The sequence below is a fragment of the Amblyomma mixtum genome, chromosome 2, assembly GCF_055824585.1.
Source record: "Amblyomma mixtum isolate Tamu chromosome 2, ASM5582458v1, whole genome shotgun sequence".
In the NCBI taxonomy this organism is placed as follows: Eukaryota; Metazoa; Arthropoda; class Arachnida; order Ixodida; family Ixodidae; genus Amblyomma; species Amblyomma mixtum.
Window position 1 is genome coordinate 104,026,689 of NC_143013.1, and position 25,453 is coordinate 104,052,141.

The following is a 25,453-nucleotide window of genomic DNA, read 5'->3' on the forward strand; positions in this document are numbered from 1 at the left end:
CCATTAAGAGCACGTGCCCAATCGCGCCGACGGCACACACTCGCTCATGGGCTATTGTACTCAAAGTGGGGTACCAATTAGCGCAATTGAGGTTGTATCCTTGGGGGCGACGGGCCATGGTAATGTGCAGCTTGCGGCAATCAAATTGCGCGTCCAATATTTCCACAGTGGTACAGCCAGGATAATAAAAAGTGATGCGCTGAGATGAAATTGCGGTAAATAGATTTAGAGAGGCTGACAGAATTGTGATAGTTTTCATTGAATTCCATCAGTTATTTTCTTGCAAACTATAGATGCGAAAAAAAGTTTACTGATCTGCTGAGTCATGTATTTCACTTAATTGACGTCACCGTACGGCCTTATGCATTCAGAGCTTTGTATAATGCAGAAATCTTGGTGACACTGAATAATTTCTTTAGAAAAGCTTACATGCAAATGCAACCAGTAAGTGATTTTTGCACCAGATCAATTTATACACACCTATGAAGCAGTACGTACACACATGTTTCAATTCCCAAACGCCGGCACAGGCTCTTTCACAGCAGACGGTCAGTGACGTCGTACTATTGTTAAACTATGCGGGTTTTGCTAGTACTGCCACAGGAAAAACTTAACCCTCAAAAAATGTGTTCGCCAGCTCAAAAAGCCTTCTCCCATAAAGTTGATGCGTATAGCTACATTAGTGCATTAAAAGAGTAGAGAATTTCTTTTCCTGAAAGTGAAATTAATATTTGTACATTAACTTGTGAGGCTGACAAACCAACATTACAAATTACGAAAGTATAGTATGGTGAGTCGATAAAAAACCTGCAGTCTAAAGGAGGAAACAACTTCATCCGCGCGACGTCTGGATTATTTTAGGCACGCTTTACGTTGCCTGCGATCACAGTATATATCGGCCGTTTTGTATAACCTGCGTATACATACGCAGTTTTCATTGTGCTACCTGGATTAGTACTCCTATAGCACTGCGATACAATACAATTAACACATTACTGCACATTTCCTAACGGTAGCGGTTCCTGCCGCGCTGAAATGAGTCTGTCAAATGTAACTATGAATCTAATGTGCTCACGATAGCTGTTTTTCATGTTTTATCCAAAGTAATTCAGATCTGCCTCTCTTCCGGGAAGCAAACGATCCACTCAGCTTAGGCTCTTCGTGCTAACAGCAGCGTGCAATCCTAATGCGCTTTTGTGTGCTTGAGCTGTATTATATATGCGGCACTTAAATAGGACTCCCAATGTATCTATTTATTCGAGGATACTTATCATCAGGCTAAATTTCTCTTTACAGATTGGTGTTCTCACCCGGGGCTTCATCTCAAGGAAAAACTCATTCAGCTTCTACACTGACGTAGCGCTTCATGTGCCCTGGATACGAAGTCATCTGGAAAATGCAGCCATAAATGCAGCCTCACCTGTGGGCAGCACCGTCTGACGGCCGCGGTCTGCGCAGGGCCGTGAAATGACTCCTCGAGATCGATTCGCGGGTGCACATCAGGCGGATGCCCTTTGTCTATAGAGTTCATCTCTATTTCTATGTGTCATTTTCGTATTGTGCTAAGGCAAGAAAATGCACATGTTCGGGCTTAGCTGCGGGTGTTTCTATTTTTAATTGCCAACGTACAAAACGAAGTTAACAACGTTCATACGCTAATCAACCCAGATACAGTTGCAGTGCCATTCTTTGATTAATCTGCTCATAAAAACCCACTGCCAGCTCTTCATACCCTCTTTGTTAGTGTGAATAGGCACTAATTCCTAACACATTATATATAAGACAAATTGAAGGACATCTAAATGCTTTTGATATAGATTTACTTTTTGTTTAACACAAGAACATCATTCTCGAATTATGGCCTTTTTAAAGCGGAACACCAACGTTTCATACCGATCATATATCTTTTTCGCCTTCGGTAATGCGTGCTACTGCTATACACTAGGCATGCGCTTTACTTTTCTCTTCTAGCGGGAGGCTTAACAACAACGGAATCCTCCTTCATTTTTCAGTGAGAAAAAGTGAAGAAGCACAAACTCAAATGTTGCAACCTCGGTTTGTATATGTAGCACCAGCAGCACTGAAATCATCTTCCATAATTTTTTCAGTTTAAGGCAATACTAGCAATAGTAAAATATTCCTCGTGAGCGCATTCTGTAACGCTAAATTTGATCTAGACGTCCGTCGAGATGGAACAAAAAGGAGGTGGTAAGCAAGGCACAAAGTACAAGCATGGCCGATGTAGAGAGGGTCCAGCACAAGCCACCGCGTTGTTGCCGCGTACAAAACCGGCCATGTACAGGGACCATTTCCCGGCGATTCGTCGCACAATCATCACACAGTAAGCCCGCCAGGGGTGTGTAATGCGTCGCCGCGCTTCTTCATTCGTCGACGCTGGCGCCAGTCCACAAGAGCGGCATGATCTTGGTTGTACGAATGCAAGCGGATGACATTATGGGCGTGCTCCTGTTGAGAACAGCACTTCGTCGTTTTCCATGGCCTACATCAGCGGAAGCAGCGAGAAATGACAGATGACAATTTGAAATTAACATGAACTGAGAGGTTACAAACTACAACCCTCAATATTATTTCATTTTCAGCAACAGCTGCATTGTACTGAATTTCTCCAATACTGTCCGGTCCGAAAATGGAGCCTTGAGGCAATAAATAAACTGCCATTTTGCCCCTTTGCTCGATGAGACTCTGATTAACTTTAATATGCTGATAGAAGACAATCAATCCATATTTATATCTTTTATGCCGAGAATAAAGTATTTAAGTGCCACGCAGAAGCACTGCGCCTGCAAGGGAAGTAAAAATAGCGTCATCGCGGAGGCCGTCGGGAGTGATTAATGTGGTCTCGTCACGGTTCCTTTCATACACCTTGATTTGCCAGTATCCGCTATTTAGGTCCATGGGAAAGTATTTGGTGTTGCAGAGCCGGTGCAGTGTGACACCGATGCGGGAGGGATAGACTCCCAAGCAGCGCAGGTTATTGGCCCAGTATTGGAAATATATTGGCACAAGCCAGTCCTAGAAAGGATGAGAGTAAAACCATCCATAACCATTATTGGGCTTATTATCAGTGCCGCTTTGGCTTTGTTATTCTTTATGTTCAAGCGGAGGTAGTATACGCAGAACCGAAGTGTGCCATCTTCCAACAGCGTCGCCCAGGGGCTGTTCGACCGCTGGATGACGTCGTCCCGATGCATGTCTTTCAAGCAAGGCTACAAATTGCAACAAAAGACGAGGACAGGAAGTAAAGAAACGAATACGACCTCACGGGCACAAGCTTGTGTTGCCTAGAGATAATAGAGTCCAGGTTAAAAGAAACATGGTTTAGTAGGAGGTTCTTGCGGGCTAGTTGGTTCATTTTCGAGGAAGGCAAGAAATTGCGTCAAAGGACGAGGGCAGAAGGTAAAAAAATGAAAACATGGGTGTATTCCACTTGGTATTGGATGACTTAGCATACTCGTCGCGGCACACTGTTGGCGTTTTGTCGGAGTGGTGGGGTGCATTCGTCGGTTACAATGCGTTGTTTGGCAGTGGGCGTTTGTCGGATTTTCATCAACGACCAAAAACACGCGCTGTACCTTGGACGAAGAGTGCGGACCTGCCCTTGTCTTTTCCGCGTTAGTGCTGGGTTGTTGTCGAAGATGGGCGAGTTGTCTTGGTTAGGCGAGCCTTCTGCAGATCGGTCGGATAGAACGAAGGCGTCTCAACTGTCGGATAGTTCGTCTAGGAAAGCAATCGTCGCGCCACTGTTCAGGTGTAGGTATTGTTCGCTGAAGTTTCTCACAAGCACCTCAGATCATGCACATCGGAAACGCCGCCGCGGTGGCTCAGTGGTTATGGGGCTCGGCTGCTGGCCCAAAAGACGCGGGTTCGATCCCGGCCGCGGCGGCTAGAATTTCTTTGGAGGAGAAATTCGAGGCCCGTGTACTGTGCGATGTCAGTGCACGTTGAAGAACCCCAGGTGGTCGAAATTTCCGGAGCCCTTCACTACGGCGTCTCTCACAGCCTCAGTCGCTTTGGGACGTTAAACGCCATAAACCAACCTAAACCAAACCACATCGGAAATGGGCGATATCTCGAGCGACGGAGAGTCCTCGGTCTAAGAGTAACTGCGTGTTTCCCTTGATACCCTCGGTGTTTTCGGCCATCCTGGCACACACCGGCACGATGATGCATGGCCGGGATGGAACGCTGACTACTTCGTAGAGTAAAGGCGGCGGGATGCTCCGGTGTTGTATTTGAAGGTGAGGCTTCTTCCGTCGAAAATCTGAAAGGTGCGTATTGAAGGTCGGTGATCTCTTGATGATCACAAACTCCATGCATAGGGTCACGTCTCTGGACCCTTACTGCAGGACTATCAGGTCATAGGGTTGGCATGTCCACTGACCGTCACTGGTGCGGTGTATTGTCCGGACGATGAAACTAAGTGGCCTACAGCGGTGCGGATTTGTGGGTCGTCGCACGCGGCCGTCACTTTCTAGAGCTGAGCTGAAAACGGTCCCCTGATGAGAGAATAACCCACCCCTGTGTCCACTAACGCCGTTGCCGTGAGATCGCCGGCAGCCAGTTGAAGCTCGGCGGGTCGTGTCGTTATGTGCGACTTCGGCGTATTGGGGGTGGCGTCTTAATGCCTCGGCATCGGTGGAGGTTCTTTGGCATTTCGCTCTTGAGTAACCTCATCTCCAAAGGTTTCCGTTTTAGTTTGCCCTGCGGGGGCTAGGAGACCACCCTCGAGTAGTCACTGCGCAGCTTTGCGGCGACATGTGGATGAAAACAGCGAACATGACTACGAAGGGGCCCTCGATGAATTGTTCTGCGTGTCGTCACCATCACACAAGTTTTCCTCCGTCTCCCGCGGTTACTGGTTGCATTGTGGTCGTGGTGCGTCATAGGCGAAGCTCCGGAGGCCCGTTCTACTCTATGGCCAATATCGGAGATTGCTGGCGGGCTCTCCGCATTGGAATCATAGTGGGTGGCGTTGATATAGGGTCCCGCAGAGGTACGGTTTCCTCAGCACAGCTTGCTGTAAATGGGAAGGTCGGAAAGCCATTGCAATAGTTTGGGTGACACAAAGGGCTCTAAGCGGGGGCTGACAGGACGCATTTGGCTATGTGTGCGGTGGCGCACGTCATGTCTTGAGGTTCTTAAGTCACAGTAGTCGCCTAAGGGACGCCCAATGCCTGATGAACTTCTTCATGGATGGCGGCTGTGAGCGACGCCTCCTGAGGCTGCTTTGGCGATGGCAAGAGTCGGCGCAGTCCTTCACTAACGAGTTCATGTTTAACCTCCCGCAAGTTCCCGCTGCTTGCAAGCGTCGTTTCTGTGTAGATCACAGAGACTTGGACAGGGTGGTTGTAGTCGGGCTCCGGTGTCAAGTGACTTTTCTATAGTGGATGCTTCTTGAATGAATTCATTGATAGATTTCTAAGGATTGCGAACAGGGCCAACAGAGAGTACCTGCTTGATGCCTCGCGCCTGTAGACTTACTTTTCCTCCGTGATCACAGGGTCCGCACGCCGGAAGAAGGGTTTTAGTCCCTCATCATACATTGTGACAGACTCATTGAGCTTTTAGATGCGTGGTTCGAGGCGCAGCTCTGCCACCTCCTTGCGTGCGACACGCGCGGACGTCTTCACTATAGGTCCCCTTGAATAGATCCCACGCTGCCAAGAATATTTCGTGGTTTATCGTAACACGTTTTAAGACATTCGTCTAGGACAAAAAAAAAACATAACGGAGCTTCATACCATCCTTCCACCTGCTGAATGTTACCAGGCGCTTGAAATGATCGAGCCACTCTTCAGGGTCTTCACAAAGGAGCTGTTGATGCTTGAATATACCCGGGTCGGCCGCAGGATAACTGGGGTCCACACTATTGGACGGCTCATGGTGGGCCTCGATGCGTCTTTCCATTGTTGGGTGCTCGCCGATAGGATTCCGAACTCAGGCGACAGCCTGTGTAGACGGCGGTTGCTTAGAGTTTCGTAGTTAGTCTTCACGTCTCGGTGTCTTATGAAGTATGCCTTCTAATGCGGCTTTTGCAGGAAGCGTATGGCGTATACCCACACCAACACCAGAGGGCACATAATGGTGACGGCAGACGTATAGTCAGTAAGACAGCGAAGAGGGTCCCCAAAGAAACTCTTCATTGGGCTGGACCCTGCCTACAAAGAAATTAATTGGTCGGCGACCGTAATAGCAACAAGCATGCTTGGCGGTCGTCAAACGGAATCCATTGAGCTCTAGACCGCGGTGAATGTAAAGCTGGCAAGGAACCATCGATATAAGGCGCAAAATTACGTACAAAAACCTGAAAAAAAAAGTGGAAACAGTCGCGCCTAGCTGCGATAATTAAAAAAAAATTCTGGTCGCATCCCTCGTCACAAGCAAATTATAGAGCCACGCGCCGGTGGTTTTGAACGTGAATAAACAGTAAAAACAGTTTCGCCAAATCGTTTCCCGACTTGGGAGGGCCGGTACAGTCCCGCACGTAATGTCCCCGCTGGCCGCAAAGGAAGCAGGTTACGCTGAGGTCGCTGCGAACCCGTAGGGTAGAGGTCGCAGTAGGTGCTGCGGTTCAAAGAGCCCGCACCGGGGCGCTGCGTCCTGCAGATGGTGGCGAACCCCGCGTGGCCAGCAGAATCATTTCCGTTTCGATCGGGAATGCCATGGCGGCCCGGATGGAATCAGGGCGCCCAAAAACGGACTAAGCGTTGCACCTCGGAATCCCGAATGACATCCACAAACGCCTTGGTGCCTATAAGGGACACTATGTTCTGAGGCGCCCCCGGCCGCGACTGCAGAGCCAGCCGCTTAACAGCAGCGGCGAGGTCCTGGTATGTCTCCCCGGGCTCAGCGGGCCCGCCGGCGGTGGTACTGCACTCGGTGGTGACCTGAGGCACCGTAGTCACGGCTAGGAGGCCCGTCAGAACCGTGTAAAAGCCTAGATGGTCGTGCGGCACGTTTTGCGGCAGTTTGTCGCGCGGCCTCTCAGTTTGGAGACGAGCGTCCTGGCCTTCGTTTGCTCATTCCCACCTCTCGCCGCCGCATTGTCGTCCAGCTGGATGTGGTAATAATCCCACGGGACAGTGCCGTCAAACGTGGGTAAATTCACAACTTCCAACGAATATTGTGGCGAGGAAGTACCCGCGCCGAGCACACCAGACCGCAGGCCCAAAATAGCAGAGTCGGAGAAAGCGGCAGCGGTGATGCCCAAAGGCCTTACTGTGTTCAGGTCGCCTGGCAGTAGGCGACGGACGTCGCGCCTCACCTCCCCAGCTTGGGCAGCCAGCCGCGCCTCCCATGCATCCAGCCGCTGGGAGAGTAGATCCAGGAGGCGCTCAGCACCGCCGTCCAGCTACTGGGAAAGACTGAGCTTCTCCGAGCGCCTAGGCCTAGCGTACCGGCCGTTCGCCGTCGGCACCATCGGCTCGTGGCGGACTCCGCTTGTCCTCCACGTCGGGGGCTTGAATGTGGAAGCGGGTGAGCGCCATGATCCCATCGTTGCCATCAAAAATGTTACGCTGTGGGATGGCACAGGAAGAAACGAGCACAGGATTCTCCGGCAAACTGCCGAATGACTGTCCTATTTCATGTTCTCGCATTCCCGCGCTCGCGCCAGGCTTGGCTCTCGTGCCTTTCTTGCGGCGCGGCGTCTTCGTCCTCTTTTGCTGTTACCATACATATTTAAACTAGTGCCGACAGTTTTTGAAGACGCACAAATTTCACATATACGTACCGACAAGACGAAGGCAAAAATAGCAGAGGCGCTCGAAAAGAAAACAGATTTAGGATAAATCTTTAAGAACCCCGCCTTAGCGGTTTCACATCTGTAATTGGGGAAAGTTCAGTTTCTTATAGTTTTTCACACGTGCGGTATTCTTTTACTTTGATTCTATTGTTATCAGAAAGTCTGCAAAGTAACTTCTCTCTGCTGTGTTTTGAGCTTGCGTTTGTCGCAGCGCTGTGTAGCATGAAGAATATCCGAGTTAGTCAATAATCGTGATATTCAAGGCTGCTGGAATGTGGACGATGCGTGGTGATGCAGTGTTTATAAGCAAACGGAATTAAGACAAAGCAGGGGACATTTGAAGCACTACCCGGTCACAGCACACCGTTTATTGCATTGACAAGGAAGTCGAGGGCCTGGCGCAAAATACCCTCTAGCGCTTTCTTGATAAAACCTTTTAATATCGTTGTCGCTGTCTTTAGAAATGCATTGAAGATGGGGTCAGCCAATTTTACGGCTTGCAAGCGGACATCTAGGTCTTGCATAGTGTTTATCTTGAATGATTTGAGAGCCAGCTTGCCGTTGTCGTTTCTGAAAAATTCAAACGAACAAAGCTGGTCAGCGAAGATGCGGTACCACCCAAGTGCGATCGTGTTTCACACCTCCTTTGCAATGTGCAGCAAGTTGAGGGTATAAGCTTGATTTTACAGATTTTGTCTTATGAGCAAAGTACGAAACGCGAACAAGAGGACTGGAGAGTCGACACGAAAACACAGACTTGTTGCCTCCTAGATAGAAAATAAAATCAAGCTTGATTAATCCTTGCAAAAGACGGTCGTCGCTGCTTCGAAAGGAAATTACGCTGCGCTAGTAATATGCCTCCAACGCATAAGAGCTTGTTATGTTGCTGTTCCTGTCTCAATCGCCTTGATCGCATTTCGTTTGTTGCCGATGGCAGAAGTGAATAAGCCAATAACGCAGTTAGAGGCCATGTAAAAAAAAAAATTGTTGTCACTAGCAAATTGCACTAATCAATGGTACTAAAATGGTGCTCGTATAGCCGACCGAATGGAATAATTTTATGTGAAATTGTACGCATAAAATTTATGAGCTGTAATTTTTCTGAGCGCTGAAAAACTATCATTTTTTGCGAAATATTTTTGGGTAATTACGCTACAGTGTACGCCATTATGCGACGCGCTACACTGCCAAGCAAAAATGGTTGGTTGGTTTATGGGGTTTAACGTCCCAAAGCGACTGAGGCTATGAGAGACGCCGGTCAAGACATTGTGCACAATAGGAAACAACCGCGCGTGTGAGAGCGCGTTTGCGCTTACTCTAGCGATGAGAATAAGCGTTTTGGCAAGCTTTGCCTAAAGGGTGTGCTTGAGTAATAACTAACGGGTTATTGACTCAAGCGGGTATCTCGCCCATTCCAATCTCCCCGTTTACCTCTCCTATTCCCACCCCCGCTCCCTATCTTCGTATCCTTCCCCTCCCGACCAACATGTCCCCCGTCCTGCACGCCGGCCGTCGTCATGCGGCCGCGCAGCAGCATTCCCCTCTCTTTGATACCCAGGGTGTAGACTAAACGGATGCCTCCTTCGTGGCTCCTGGAGGTTCCTGCGGCTACGCCCTGTACCATCCCCACCTCCCCGCTCCTGAAACCCACACCAGCGGGCCGTATCTACACCCTCCAGACGCATTGTCCCTCGAGGTCCTCGCCATTGCGCATGCCCTCCAGTCATTTGCTCTCCTTCCCGCTCTCCAAGTGTACACAGTCTATTCAGACTCACAAGCCGCTATACACCACATACAGAAGCGCACCCTGACCCCTTCTATCCAACGGGAGGTCGAACGAGCGGTCTCCGCACTGCAGCCTTCCATCATTTTCCTCCGCTGGGTCCCTGGGCATTCAGGGATTGCTGGCAATGAGCTGGCCCATCAGATCGCCCGCGACACACTACTGACAAACAGCGGTCGATGGAAGAGATCACAAGAAGACCGCATTCATCACTCCGGATGTCCTCTTCCATTTCAAGGTGATGCCATTTGAGCCACCGAGAAACTCATTTAAAAGGGAAGCTTACAGTGTGTTATAAATATTTGGTGCTTAGACAAATACCAACCGCTCAAAAATGAGCATAAAAGAAGCCAAGAGAGTGGCGTTTCAGTCATATTATTGACGGAATACTCTTGTCTTACCTTAACGCGACTCTCCAAATAGTTCGAATTCAACGTTGGCGCGAAATAGTCCATTCTGCACTATCCGGTCAGTTTATGGAGAAGGAACGATATTTATCTGTTAGCCACAGAACTGTTTTGTTGCGGAAGCAACACTACCCTAGGTGTGAGCGATTTCGCGCAGCCCCGGAGAGCCCCAACTGCGCGAGGAGCGTGTGACGTCAGAGCAGCGCGGAGCCGCCACCGACTCCTCCGGGATCATTACGTAAATATCTTATTGTAGAAGTAGAGCTGTATAAGTGGAAGGCTCAAACACCACCGTTATTTGATTCCTCAATGAAGGAAACTCATGGTTTAAAATGGTTTATAGGCGTAATCCTTGCATTAATGCTAGTTAATGTGAGCCACAGCTACTGAAACATTTTTCACCAGGAAGTTGAAGATGCACAGAAAAGTCTTGAGAGTAATTGCAAGTTTACATAACTCAAATTCTGCCTCCCCTCTTAAAAATTTCAGGCTGAACGGATAACACTATTCATACCGCCACATATTGTCTAGCCAGTACAATTTTAGTATATAAAACGCATCCTCTCTCCTTTCGTGGATCTCAGCCTTATTCTGCGCAGATCGGCCAAACCCCGCAACAGAGACCGCATATTGGAAAATTTCAACTTGCCGTGCTAACTGCCGGAGTCATATTCTCATAAATATTTTGGTACGCCTTGAAAACTATTCCAGCGCGTTTGGAATTGATCTGTCTAACATAATACTACCTGAATGTAAATCTAATATACTACCCTCTTACACGATGAGTATTATGCAGTTTAGAAGACTTGAATGAATTTTCTTTAGGTATGATCACTTGCCAGTAGGTTGCTAAAGTTGATTTCTTCCATTACATAAGGCTGTAAGTATTTCAATGTGCCCTCGTGCTTCCACTGTCACTGCGTTATGGGCCTAGGAACTCTTCCATCCGTCTTAGAATGGCGTTATCCTTTTCCTCCTGTACACCTTGATGCATTAGTAGAAGTTGGAATCAATGATTGACTAGAACAACGTGCAAACCTCCTCTATGCTTGCAGCTCGTGTGAAGAACTGCGATGTCTAGTTGTTAGATCAGGGTGATAGCACGATACCCTCGCTTTCGCTTTGCTATAGTGGTTGCTCTTCTTTGTTTCTGAAACCTACTGGGCAGGTTTTGTTCCTTAGGTACCGCACAATATGCTGATTTCTTTTTATTTTCCCCCCTTAATCGCTTTCTGAAACCCTCTATTATGTTTAGAGTCTTCCTTTCTGAGTAAAACCAGGTTTTACTGTATTGTTCCTCTCGGAAAAGATTTCTTGAAACTCCGATTACTACTCGAAAAAGCGCCTTCTATTGGGCTTGATTATTGAGTGCACGATCTGAAGGTGAAGGCGCACCAAAATAGCGGATATGTTGCGTTTATTCCGGAGAAGTGTTTTCATTCAGCCTATGATTATAAATCTGCTTGTTGTCGGGACGCCACTTAATTGTAGAATAAGTTCGAAAAATACGGTTTACAAGCGATAAGCGAAAAGAATATTGGAAACACTCTATCGCGCGCAACGCGCGTTAACGACGTCTTGCTCCAAGTCTGCTCTGCCCCTAAATGGTCGCGGTGACGTTAAAGAGGTTCGACAGGGTACAGTAAAGCTGGTAGGCCTTACACGTACGCGGACGGGCTGCGCATGAGGTGGCAGTGTTTGTCAATAAATATTGCAATAATTGATAAAAAAAGAACACTTTCGCTGATACAATTTTTTACTGCAAACATGCTGTTCCCTTATTGTTTAAGAAAATAATGAAAAATAAATACGGTATTTTACGCCTCCCACAAAAAATGCCCCTTCGAGGTAATCGACTTCTCCTAAAGAAACAACCCAGAAACCACGAATTATGGAGAAATTTTCTGAATGACGCCCTTTGTATTCAGATTTTAGCCCAGAAAATGCCTACCGATTTTCACCCCAGAATTTAAAAACAAAATAAATCCTAAAATGAAGGAGGCTCATTTTATTGCCCTTTATTCACTTTCAGCAGACCTATTTTTCGTGAGCTGCATGCGATTTCTGAAACCTCAGCTTTGATAATTGGCAGCCCATGTCACTCCCCGGCTCCATTATCATAGCCTGGATTTACCAGTTTCATAAACTGAGAAAGATGGAAAGAACTAGTAAAGCTGCGTAAACAATTGCATTTTTTTTTCAATCACAATCGCCTATTTCGACCTCCGCGTGCAATAGCTGACATCAGAGGCCAGGCAGCTATGCTCACGAGCAGAAAGCCGCTGCACTGCAACACTGCTGTCCCTCCTAGCATTCAGGACGCAAGTGCTAGGAGCACGAGAAATTGGGCCCAACGTTTCCGGAAATAAACTCAAGTTACCAGCTTTGGATATTGGCTGCAATTTTTTAATGTCGTGTAGATCTTTATAACCACACGGCTTTTAAACAATTAATGCTGAGAGCTGGCTGCTCTTGCCTTATGTACAGCCTTTGTCAAAAGTAACCAGGCTGCATGGTTTGCTTCTCATTCGTATAACAGAGCCCTCACGGCTTCCTTAAAGATAAACAAGTTTTCTGAAGGTGAGAACAGGGATTCTTCTTATCATACAGAGATTTATAGCGTGAGAGCTCGCATAATAGCTTTAATATACGACTGAGAAGAAAAACATGCGGCTTGGTTACTTTTGACCAAGACTGTAATTTAGAGAATTAGGTCGCCTGATGTTTTGAGTTTTGCTCCCAGCTTCTAACGCATTCTTTTTGTTTCAAATTTAAAACACCCGAAGCGAATAAAATTGGGCATTTTTTAAAGGTATGATAATCTGCCCACAGGCCAGAGGAAACAAAAAAACTTCATTTTACGTTGCTAAGAAAGCTACATTTTTTTCAATAGCGTGTGCAATGAAGAAAAAACATGTCGCAGTTAAAATATTCCAACAAGGGCGTGTTCACTGCTTTCATACTGGTAGTCGTTAGAGTCAATAACAGACAAGCATCACCAGAATTGAGAAAGTGCAAAATACGTGCTCGGCTCACATATTATTACTTTCGTTCGAAACGCAAATTTTCAGGCGTGAGATTTTATACTCTCAATTCTCCCATTTCAAACACTTGAATCTTTAATAATCAATCAACAAAGCTTGTTTTTTTTTTTTGTGGCAGACTCTCAGCATGTCTCTTCACTGAGAGCTCAAAACTTGGCGAATTCGTCCAAAGCGCATTTAGAGAATATTTCAAGAAGCGAATAGTTCAAGCGCGTTATAATTTTGCTCGCTTTCCCGCAGTCTGCCAAATTTCTAACGCGCTGCCAAGCCAGGTACATGGCTCATGCTACATTGTGACCCACACTATTGAAACCCCCTCCGCAAGAGTTCAGCGCCATTCTTTGTTTGTCCCTCTCATGGCGCATGCTACATCTCCTCCCTCATAGCGTGCTTCGGGCCTTGACTGGGGTAGCTTTTACGTTTTTTCTTTGCTCAAACAGCGACATTTCGGCACATAGGTTGCACTATGCATTGCACAAAAGATCGCTTTACGTGCAGGTTTTTCGGAATCCATTTTTTTGCATATATCAGAGTAAGATTAGACCTGTAAACGCTTTTTTTTTTTCAGTTTGACTGGCACACATACTTTATCGGCGACCATTTCTTTCGTTGCTGCAAAATCCTGAAGGAAAATGGTAGCGTGTTTAAAACGTTCCGAAGGTTATCACAAATGACATTTCCAACCCTGCTTTCGGTGCATGATACCCCATTTCGCACACATGTCACAAAATCTACCAAACATAGCAAGCAACAAAATTGTTATCAAAAACTCACTCCGTGATCTGTACTGTGATCCTCGTACACTGAACCTCCACTAAGATATACACATCCTGCGAGGTTAAAGGCGAGGAGAGCGTCGTGGTGAAGTTGATAGCAAGGAGCCCCGTTCCCATATCGAGGTTTACGTTGAGGCCTTTGTCCTCAACAGTGAAGGAGTTGGTTCCAGTCCTCCGTATGGTTCCCAGACCTGTGATGCTCCCATTGTGTAGTTCGATGCTGCCCAGGATGGGAATCTCTATCGACTGGCCAGGCAGGGTTAGCGGGTCTAATTTTAAAAGCCGAATGGCGAGTCGGAGCAGCTTCACGACTGCGGAGGTCGTGTCGGCCGAACTGCAGCATTTACGAGCTGAAAGACACCATGAAAAAAAAGTTACGTAACAATTCATCATGGGGGAGTGCAGCGCGAAGAAGACGAAGGACGAAGCAAGAAGACTACACGAGCGCTTCTTGCTTATATCCTTCGTCTTCTTCGTGCTGTACCCCCCGTGATGAATTATTACAAACTTGCCCAGCTGTCCATCCTTCTTCTTTACAACACAAGTAAAACCATGTGTTTAGGCTTTGTGCTTCTACCAATGGGAGGTGCCAGACATTGTTCACCATTTTCCCGTTGTTCACCGCGGATAAAAGGCCTAAGTGCACATTTCTCGCTTTTATACGCGCCACTCATTCACCTGTTCACCCGTGCGGCACCCGTCCAAACTTTGCTCAAACCGCAAACGCTCGTTGGAGAACGCAAAATAGACTGAGTTTAACAATCGAGCTGTTAATGAGATTATGCGCATTGTAGTCAAGGTAATGAAGGTATAGAGGTGTGCCTACATGCCGCAGATCTGCGCGGGGTGAGCTTGAAGAGGCTTTGCTGAGCCGTCATTACTTTTTTTGCTTGACATACTCTCCAAATCCCTAAATTACTTTCATTGTGTGGAATAATCTCCACATCTCTAAACAGACATCTTAGCATGGAGCAGAGAGCAGCACTGTAGCCCTGCTGCGCGTAATAAGCTTTGTGCAACTGCGGTACTTAGGATTCAGCTTTTCAATACGCACCAAAAAATTTGGCGCGATGTTTACTAGTGCCAAAGTTCTAATCTCGGGACACTTGAGGGCGCCTAGCCATTGAACAGAGCAAGGTAATAAAGCTTTTTCTCAAAACAAGTATCACAAACCTTACCTGATTGTCCATTTGCACAAGACGCTGACAACAGGAAGACAGCAAGCACATTTACCGAAATTGACTGCATTTACGAACTGTCGTCACTTCGCAGGTAAAAGGAAGTCATGAATCGAACGTGGCAGTGCTTAACTACGCTTTGGAAGTCTGCGACATCAATAAAATGACGACGCAAAGCGTGGAGTATGCTTAGTTGCACAAGCGTACATTCATCTCTCTGGAGCTTTTCCCAGCACATAGAAAAGGGGACAGGTGTTTCTCATCCAGCCTTGGTTCCTCGTTGAAAGCTGCGTGCCACTGAACTCGATTTCAAGCCTCCAGTGCGAGCCAGCACATGCAAAAAATTTGGGCCGCTATAAACTTTGTTGCAAATCATAAAATTAAAATTTTTCATGAAGCTTGAAAAGCATTGCTTGTATGGTACGAAAAGTTGAGTATAATATCAAATTGCGTTTTCACGTAAATAGTGAACCTAGGAATACCACGAGCAGCTTGAATTTATGACGATCGCAATAATAAAAGTATCAGTGGTACAAGTCGACCGAAATACAATACATCACACAAATCTCTCTGGCACCTTTAGTAAGTTGCTGATTTTGGAAACAATAATCAATTTCTGCACGGGTGGTGTACAGTATAAAAGCACGAAGTAGTGATGGACGACTGTTTCAGTGTTCCAAAACAACGAGTTTTTGATTGAGTACAGCTAGCCCTGCAACCCGTTAAGATGCTTGGTAAGCTTACTTTCTAAAGCTACTACTCCACTCAAGCGGCAGTCCTGTGAATGAGTGCCGGTACAGCGCAATATTTTTTCAACCTGAAACTGTATTGCGAAAAATATTTTTTACGCCAATCCTTGGAAGCGATGGCAATCACATTGAAGTTAGGTTTGATTTCTCTTTGGAAGTGTTTGTGCGTTACATTCCTTTCAGTCTCTCATGAAGCAGTATTTCGTGAGCACATTGACTGACGCCTAATGAACTAATAAGAGCTTAATCATCACTGCATTTCGCTGATCATTTGCTATTGGCAGTTTAAAAAGTTAATCAATGTTATAATGTTGTCGCTGCTTTCTGCACCTTGTATTGCCTCCTAATGTGCTTATTGTTAGGACATTCCCCCCCCCCCCACCCCTGCCCCTCCGGCAGTTATCATTCTGGGGCCTCCTAGTGTAACACGTGTTGTTTACCAATGTAGTTGTATGTTTTATGATGAATAAAGATGAGCTTAACCTTAAATTGTGAACATAATATTTTGGATTAAACTAAAAAGTGTTTTCGCTCTCATAATGAAACACATCTAAGGGGGATCTGAAGCGTTTTAAGCTCAAAACCTGCGCTTTGCAACAGCTCCTGGTGCAAAGGAGGGACAACAACAGCACACCTTATGTACACAATGTTCGAGTGTACATTTTTAACTAGGTTTCTATTTTCTATGAAACATGCAATAGTTGAGAATAACTTTTTTGGCTTGTGTTCTAGTAAAAAAGAAGTTTTAGGCCTAAATTGGTTACAGCACTAATTTTTGACAAATTGAGTTCAATATCATCCTGAATCTGCGGCAAAAACGATTCCAAAACCAACGTCCTCAATGAAAAAACTTCCGCCTTCATTGCATTCACAATCATATAGGTTCTTCGCCCTGCTAACGGCATATCATCCAAAGCCAAGGCAAATTAGGTACGTTTTGGACTGAGGTCGCTGCACCTTCGTATCCTTTTTTTTTAGAGTGAAAACTGTAATACGGAGCCAATCCATGCTGGAGCTACAGTGGTATTCGAAGCGTGGAGAGTCGCTCTAGTCTACTCACGCGCCCGCGATTCTTTACTCTAGTTTGACAAGAATAAACAAAATCACAATTGTAGCACACTACACACACTGGAAAAACTAAGCTTCCGAGTCCTGTTTGTCAGGCTAAACTAGCTTAAAAGAAGCTTACTGATGCAATGCCATACGCCAGTGAAGAAGGTCGTTTTGACTTGTAACCACACCACGCACGAGAATGATACGCTACGTGCAATACTGTTAAATGTACCGTGCATTAATGTCAGCATAACAGGCAGCCATCCTCATTTGAAAGATACTCTTCAAGCCTGTCGCCACCAATAATCATGTGGCACGCTTTTCATTTCATTTCTTGGCAAGAGCGTATGCTAAACGGTGTTAATGGCAGGTCATTGTCGACAGTGCGCTAAGGAATGCTCCGCAAGAACGCTGCATCAGCGCAATCAAGGAAAATATGTTCCATTAAGACAAGCTTAAAGCAGATTAGTCAGTTAATAAACTCTGGTGGAAGAGTTCTGTTGGGTTGAAGCCGCGGTTTCACAGCTAGCATGGCCGTCTACAGCCATAAATATGAAAGATTGACCACAGGCTTCAACTTCCTCCGTTTTCCCCTTTTGAAACTTCGTATTCAGGACCGAAAGCAAAACAAGAGTCGGTGAAGGAAGAAACACGGGTTAATGACACCCTAGTCCAAATCAAGAGGAAGAAATTGGTTTGGGCAGCGCAAGAATAAAGGAGTAGACTCCAAGAGAAGGCCAGCGTTGCAGGGGCCGGCAGAAATTTAGGTGGGCGGATGAGATTAAGAAGTTTACGTGTATACGCTGGCCGCAGCTAGCAAAGGACAGGGTTAATTAAAGATACAAGAAATTATAATCTCTTTCCTACTGAAATTAACGAGAAGGATAATATCAAAATATGATCTCTGCTCTACCGAAATTAGCCCAGCGCTTCGATTACCATTCTTGACCAGCCGCACGACCAATTTTAGCATGCTACAACAACAATGAAAAGGCCGCGAAAAGCAAAGTAAAGCGTGTCAGCAGCAGAGCAGGAGGAAAACAACACATCCTCCTACCACACTTAGCGGGCCCGATTTTGGACCAATATGCGCGTGAAGTATATGTCATGCGGACACGCATCGCCCCCGTGTGTTTCGCTCCTCTGTTATCACGGAGGTTAATACCCCTTCGTGCGTTAATTTACCGCTATAAAAGTAAATAAAGGAGGCGCTGGTGCTGGAGTCGACAATGCGCGGTCAACGGAAGGTATAGGAACTTTCACAGCCATGGTAAAACCTCTCTAGTACTCTACTTTCAACTGTCTTGATATACGCTGATTCTCGCGTGCTCTATGCGCTCTTAATTTCGCTACATCTGTAAGGTTGGTAATAACGCTTTCGGGCTTGTTACAGGGGGCCGCACCATGTAGTTTATGTGAGCTTCGACACACTTGGGCTTCTATGTGCAACACAATCTGTTGGTGACGCTTGATGCCGGCTGCTGAATTCGGTATCATTTTTTGAGACACAAGTAATGGCCGGATCATACGAAAGCGCATGCACGATAAAATATTCTTGCCAGCTTTAGCCCACTAGTTACTGACGCTGGCAAACAACGAACTGTAGCTTTCCCGCGTCCTAACCAAGCGTGTAGCTTACAGCACAAATTATGCCTACAGCCACGAACACTGTTTCTATCTTACCGCAGTTCGAGTGCTCTGCCACTGATTGGAATATAGCTGCTTCCTGAGCTCACTTGCTGTGCCATATTTTGCTGCTCATGCGCCAATACAGGTAAGGCTAGTTCAGATAACTTCATTAAGTATGACCAAAGGCCCTCAAGGTACTTGACGAAGGCGCAGTTTTGCTAGCAAAAACACCAAGCGCATGTCAGCGGTGGGCGGCCTTTGCCACCAACACTAGAAAATCTCGAGAGGAATTCACGAAGTGAAAATATTCACTTTAGGTAGTCACGAAAGAACATGGGGCTGATGACAAATCGGTTTGGTCTGGTTTATGGGGTTTAACGTCCCAAAGCGACTAAGGATATGAGAGACGCATTAGCGAAGGGCTCCAGAAATTTCGACCACCTGGGGTCCAAATTTCTGGAGCCCTTCACTACGGTGTCTCCAATAGCCCGAGTCGCTTTGGGGCGTTAAACCCCATAAACCAAAATAAACCGATTTGTCATCAGCCCCATGTTCTTTCGTGACTAGCGAAAGTGAATCAATTATCCCGAATCATGCATCGTTCCTAAGCGGCTGCTACTGCAACGACCGACTTCCAAAGGGGCCAAATGAAACCGGTGCACGCTTATCGTCAGCCGCCACCTGCTCTGCTCTTCACGCCTGCCTTTATTTTCCTCGCTAAGCTCGAATGCACGTAGTCTGTGCTGTTGAGTTGTCCTATGCGATAAGCGGCATCCACGTCGCTCCACTTGTCGGCCACGCCACCCACGTCCGTGACCTACTCGGAATGCAACCTGCGCAAAATGACAACAGGCACTCGTGGCTGCAAGATACGTAGAACGCCGGGCGCGTGCGTTTTCGACCTCGGCCTGAACATGGTTTCGCCCTTGACCCTACACTGGTCCCTATTATTGCCTGATGTGTGCGTTTGTTGAGGTATTAGCGGGGTCGCAGCGGAGCACCAGAGAGAGACGACCAGCGTGGCAGGCTTCTAGTTCCGAACTGCGCGTGCCGGGCGTGCGCTCCGAGCACGCGCTGTCGTTCTTTATTTTCTTTTGTCGCGGGAACGCCGATCTCAGCGCCTGCGCTTTATAGCGTCGCCGGGCGCTACAGGGCCCCCCGCCTAGACGGAACGTCGGAATGTACGGGCCGACGGGGCAGAGATGGAGTAGCCACGGCAGGCAAGCAGGCAGCTAGAGTAACAGTGTCCCCACGGGGTCGCTACAAGGTCCGGTAAGTTCAGGTAAGAGGCCGGGAAGAGCAGTCGGGTGGAGTGCGCCGGCTCAGGTGGACGAGCCTGGCTGCTGCGCAAGGGGCGAATGATGCAGGGTGCCGAGCTGACAACGGACATGGGAGCAGGGGAGGCCATGGTCGGGCCGTCACCGACTGTAGTGCTGCCCGCGGACACAAGTGTCGTCGGTGTGGGGACGTTGGAGCTGGTGTCGGTGGGAATCCGGCGCGCCGAGGACGTCGGCACAAGCGCTGGAGTGGGCGAAACGGCTCCGTGGCCTGACAGCAGCTGTGTTTCGACCATCGACATAGCGGCGACAGCTGTGACGATGCCGGAGCAACTTGCTGGGCTCAATGCCAGGTGCTTGGGCGAAGCGGGAGTGACAGTCCGGAGCGACTGGCCAGTGCTGATGCGCGTGTGGGCACGGTTGGCTGTAGGTGGCTGCCAGGAGGTTGTGGCAGTGACATGCCGTGGAGCTGAGACTGCTACATCAGACGGCTGGCTGACAGCAACAGGCACAGCTGGTGGTTGGACAGTTGCTGCACTACTCGGTGTGGGTAGCTCGACCATTCGGTGCCGAGGGTGGCTCAAGTCAGGCACCAAAGCAGACGCTTGCTGCAGCGGTGTCGAGCTGCCAGGGTCAGAATCCGAGAAGCAGTTGATCGTACTGAGGGCTTGGGGTGGGGCCTCTTGGGCAGGCGGTGTGGTCGCCAGGGTAGTGGGGCTGGTATGTGGCATATGCTGCGGTGGCGGCGGCACCCTCACAGCAGAGGTCTGCAGAGCTGTTGGCGGTAGTGACGAGGTAGATGGGGATGCCGGAAGCCTCGGCACGGCTGCTGCCGCAGAGTCGTCCTTGGCTGCAGGAGGCTCTGGCGACAACGCCACTGAAGCGCAAGGAGGCAGAGCCAGAGACGCGGGTCGGATAGTAGTGGGAGCAGGACGCGAGGCGGAGCTCGTGCGGATCCCACCTGGTGTGGCGTCGAGAGAGACAGCCGGGCTGGAGACGCTGGACGGGAGTGGCGGCGAGGCGGCGAGGGGCTGCTGAGGCGGGCCGGGTTCTGATGAAGGCTGCGTGGGCGCGAGCGAGGCCGGTGCAGGGCCAGAGGCTGGCGGCGGCGAAAACGGGTCCGCTGCGTCGTAGAGCGGCGGCGGAACGTAGTAGGCGCCGAAGTACGCCAAGACGGCCGCACGCAGCTCATCGTATGGCCGGCCGCCGAAAGCAGAGTAGGTGAGCCGACGCAGGAGGTCGGCCAAACGTTATGTTTGTTTCACAAGTTTTTTTACTCTGAGCTACGACAGGAACCTTACATCTGCGCACCACCACCACGCATCTCCCTCCGCACCGGCCATCAGCAGCAAGTGTCACGACCTCGCGCCCGCACCACTACATTTTCTTCATCATTCTTCCCCCGGACCGCGAACGACTGGAACGGCCTTCCCCGAGAACTTGCTGCTATCACATGCCAATCATTGTTCATCGAAGAAATCACGCGTGTACTTGCTCAGTGATAATCTTATATTTGTATAACTTTCAACTTATTTGTTAGTCATTCTGTTTTTCATTTCTGTGTGCCCCACCCCTTATGTAATACCCTCTAACGAGGGTCTTTAAGGTATTAAAGTGAAGTGAAGTGAAGTCACAAAGGACTTCGTGTTTGAACGGCTGGATGGTGATGCCGTTCAGGTACATCGCAGCCTCCAGTTGGGCGAACCACCCGCCGACGCCTGCAGGCCGGAACGCCGGGAGCGGCGGGTCGAAACTTGGGTGCTGCCAGTACGCCATGCTGGAACGCCGCTGCGATAGAAGGCACGGTTCGCCAGGTCACCACTGTTGAGGTTTGCGGGGTCGCAGCGGAGCACCAGAGAGAGACGACCAGCGTGGCAGGCTTCTAGTTCCGAACTGCGCGTGCCGGGCGTGCGCTCCGAGCACGCGCTGTCGTTCTTTTATTTTCTTTTGTCGCGGGAACGCAGATCTCAGCGCCTGCGCTTTATAGCGTCGCCGGGCGCTACACGTTCATAGCTTATGCAGCAGTATTTGTGAATAGAAGAATACGCTCTGAGCCCGCGGACTGGAAAGCAGTGCCTATCACGAGGATACAATGAGCAAGTAGGCTCTGAAAAACTTCCTTTCAAATATTCTCAGCAACAAGCGCTAATCCATACACAGGTGTTCTCAGTTAAACAACCTTTACAACTTCTAATGAGGAGCTATCGAGAGTAGCAGGGCAAGCAGAAAGTCTGCTCGAAGACATAATTGCACGGTATTTTTAGGGGTCGGGTCGGTTTTAACGACTGGCAGAACGGCTCTCGAATTTTCTTACAGTATGTGCTGCCAGGCAAATACGAAATTTTCTATGGAAAAAACATCACGGATTAACTTAAGGTCTGGGATACGAGGTTTAGAAGTGTCACTAATCCTTTTATTAATTCGCTAGGACAGGTAGCTGCTTCCGCATCGCTAATCGTCTCTCAGACGCATTGTGTTAGGTTTCCGTTTTCCTGGTGCCTATCGAAAGGCCACGCAGAAAGGACCACCACCAGCGGGAATAAGTGCACATGTCTGATGCTGGATAGATAACCACGGTTGTACTGCGCCACAAATTTCATATCCTCTTCGTACTTAGATGTCTTTCACACCTTCGTGCGTCGCTCGCAGGACTGTGAGGGAAGCTTCAAAAAACTATATCTGCCCACACCGCAAGCACAGTGCACTGGAGGCATGTACATTAAGGAAAATGAGGCAATGAAAGTACACGAAAGTAAGCCTAAGTGCACAGAACGAATTATTGAATGTAGCCTAGAAGCATGGAATGTGTGATTAAATGTTGCGTTCAGTCTGCAAAACCCGAGCTGAACAGAACAAAGAGAAGACACTTCGGTTATCGGACGTCTGTCTATGAACTGCGCCCACGCCTGCAAGGAAAGAGGCTGCCAGAGAATGCCATCAGTGACTTGGGCATGCCTACATGATTGAAAATTGGTATCTTTTTGGCACTAAGAATATATATACTCTCATGGGCAGACCTATGTTGTTTACCTTTGACAGCTATCGATTTCCTGGGCGACTGCCGTGAAGCTGAGTGAAAGCAAATCCGTGAAAGCAAATCCAGCTGGTACTTTGTCAGCGGTCATGCAGTTGTTTTTTTTCGCTCAAGTCTACGCGACTACTGCGGGTGCGGAACTATTCTATCAGAAATGGAGCAAAGGAAATTCTTTCTCTTTGCGAGATTTTTTCACTGAGCTGTCAGTGGACGTGCGTAGACCGACACACTAAGTAAGCCTCGGTAGGGAGTAAACTGTCCCTTCTTCATTAGTTAACAGTTCCTATCTCGTTCTATACTTGCCTCCATGTGTATTTGCAGCTGCTCAATCCAATTTTGTTATTTGTATGTGAGCAAGTTTTTAGCATCTTTAAAAAAAACGAATAGAATTCCAATAAGGGTGTAACGGAGGGAGACGCGATCTCGCCAATGCTTTTCACCGCCTTTTTTCAGGAGGTGCTCCGAGGCCTGAATTGGGAACAGTTGGGGATACGAGTTAATAGAGAATACCTAAACAATCAGCGATTCGCTAATCACATCGCCTTCTTAAAGCACTCAAGTGATAAGCTGGAAAACATGACCAATCAGTTAAGCAAAGCAGAACATAAGGACTTAAAATTAAAATGAATAAAACGGCAGTAATGTTCAACAGTCTCGCAAGGGAACAGAAGGTCACAATTGGTAGCGAGGGGCAGAAAGAGGATAAGGGAATACGTCTACTTATGGCAGATAGTGACAGCTGATCCCGATCATCAGAGGGAAATAACTAGAATAACAACGGAGTGGAGCGCATATCAGATCATGAATGGCAGCTTACCAATATCTCTCACGAGAAAAGTATAAAACAGCTGTATCTTACCGGTACTCCCCTGAAAACCAATAACACAACTAAAAAAATAAAGGGAAGAAACGGTTGAGGTTATGTTAAGAACAACGCAGCTAGCTATGGAAAGAAAAATGAAAGGTGTAACGTTAAGAGATCGTAAGTGGAAGAGTGGGCGAGGGAACAAACACGGGTTATTGGCATCCGTCGAAATAAAGCGGAAGGAATGGGCTTGGGCAGGGCATTCAATGGGAAGACAAGATAACGGTTGGTTCTTAAGGGCAACAGAATGGATTCCAAGAGAAGGCAAGCGTAGCAAGGGACGGAAGCAAGTAAGGTGGGCAGATAAGATCACGGTGTTTCCGGGAATACGGCGGCCGCTGTCTGCAAAGGAGAGGGTTGATTGCAGGGACATAGGAGAGGCCTTTGCCCTGCAGTGGTCGTGTCAGGCTGATGATAATGAATCCGTATTAAATTTATACTCTGCTTCCGATTGCAGCAAGTACAAGACCCCTATCGCACGCACGTGTGTGTATGCGTCCGTGCGTGCGTGTGTGTGCGTTTGCGCGCGCGTGCGTGCGTGTGTGTGCGTTTGCGCGCGCGTGCGTGTGTGCGTATGCGTGCGTGCGTGCGTGTGTGCGTGCGCGTGCGTGTGTGTGTGTGTGTGTGCGCGCAAGTACAGCGATACCATATAACGAGCTGGTTAACACTGCCAGTTGATTCTACGTAGTCTTTGCAGGGTATCAACAGCTGTTGAAGCATACCACTCAAATACATCAAATTTGCGATTTTAGAATGCGCCGGACATGTGCTTAAACAGGTCGTGTCTCTGTGAGCAGATAATAGTTTTTTTTGCGGCGTCTTTCGGCTTTGACCATTAGCTTATTCTGCCAAGTTGCAAAATTTTTACTTGTGGTCCTTCGAAGCAGCCATTACGGGCACGAGTACCATCCCTGTTCGTTTCGATATGCAGGCAGAAATGCGCAGTAGCATAATCTAGCATAGTTCAGAATGATAAAGTTGGCTTATCTTGTTTAATAAGCCAGTATTTATGCTTAAACACTCTATCAGGAGTCCTTGCCGTGTCCTCTATACCCACTCCGAAGCTCAAAGTCCTTGAGGCGGCGTGTGATGCGCAGTGTGCTTGAAGCGGATAGAACTCTGCGCTACTATGGCCTGATGATTGCCGTGGGCTCCTTAGAGCAATTCTATGTTGCAATTTACATACTCAAAAAAAGTAAAACAAGCCAAAAAATCAAATTTCATTGTTCGGCGCTCATCTGTCTTGCACTAGTGCCTTTTTCGTAAAGAGGAGACGCATTTTGTTGTCTACAACGTAATTGATCGAGCGTAGAATTTTATTATACTCAAAACCAACTTACACGGATTTCAAGCTTGTCGAGTATGGCAATGACTTCACCGGCTTCACGTAAACGCTGTAGACTAGACGGGTTGTCGGTGATAAGTCTAGCAAATGTGCTGCTCGAGTTTCTTGGCGTGCATGCATAGAAAAGCAGTCCGTTAACTACACACTGAATATTGTTTCCTGCTGTAAACAAGGGAGTCGCTATAAAGGCGTTCGTAATCCTTGGTCACCTAATGATACAGGAAAAAAGACAAAGATAAATGAATCGTTCTTAACAGCAAGCTCTGCGGCGTAAAATATTTAACAACCACATGCGGTCGCAGCAAAATACAAAAATGTAGTGCCGATAGCGCTTCACCATTCACTTTGGGCTGATCTTTTTTTTTTTCCGCCGTCATTTTCACTTGGGTGACATTCATCCTTTCGATAGCAACTGCGGGCAACCGGTTCCCGCCTCTTATCTTTGAGTTACGCCGTGACTCACGCATGGTGCGCCACTGTCGTCCAAGACACTACAAAACCAGCGTTGTCTTCGAGTAGTTCGCATACTTCGTTGGACGCGGGGCGAG

At 47.8% G+C, this 25,453-nt stretch overlaps 2 protein-coding genes across 3 annotated transcripts in view; one reads left to right on the forward strand and one right to left on the reverse strand.

Annotated features, from left to right (window-relative positions):
• The window catches only part of LOC149360361 (uncharacterized), a 121,541-nt gene extending 118,850 nt beyond the window's left edge, over positions 1–2,691 (forward strand). For both annotated transcript variants that reach the window (XM_089572298.1, XM_089572299.1), the window contains one exon: positions 1,297–2,691. In XM_089572298.1, the coding sequence (XP_089428424.1) occupies positions 1,297–1,440 (144 nt within the window). In that variant the 3' untranslated portion in view covers positions 1,441–2,691. The remainder of the gene's footprint in view (positions 1–1,296) is intronic.
• Positions 2,692–8,118: 5,427 nt separating this feature from the next.
• On the reverse strand, positions 8,119–14,965 carry LOC149360362 (uncharacterized). The gene is made up of 3 exons (XM_089567844.1): positions 14,949–14,965; positions 13,774–14,109; positions 8,119–8,335 (listed from the first exon to the last, which is right to left on the reverse strand). The coding sequence occupies exons 1-3, from the start codon at positions 14,963–14,965 to the stop codon at positions 8,119–8,121; spliced, it is 570 nt and encodes a 189-aa protein (XP_089423970.1).
• Positions 14,966–25,453: the final 10,488 nt, after the last annotated feature.

Coding starts and splice junctions, on each gene's coding strand:
- LOC149360362 (XM_089567844.1), bottom strand. Junction 8,336..13,773: donor ATCACAGTACAGATCACGGA/GTGAGTTTTTGA, acceptor TGAATTTTTCAG/AAACGACAACGGCAAGCTGG.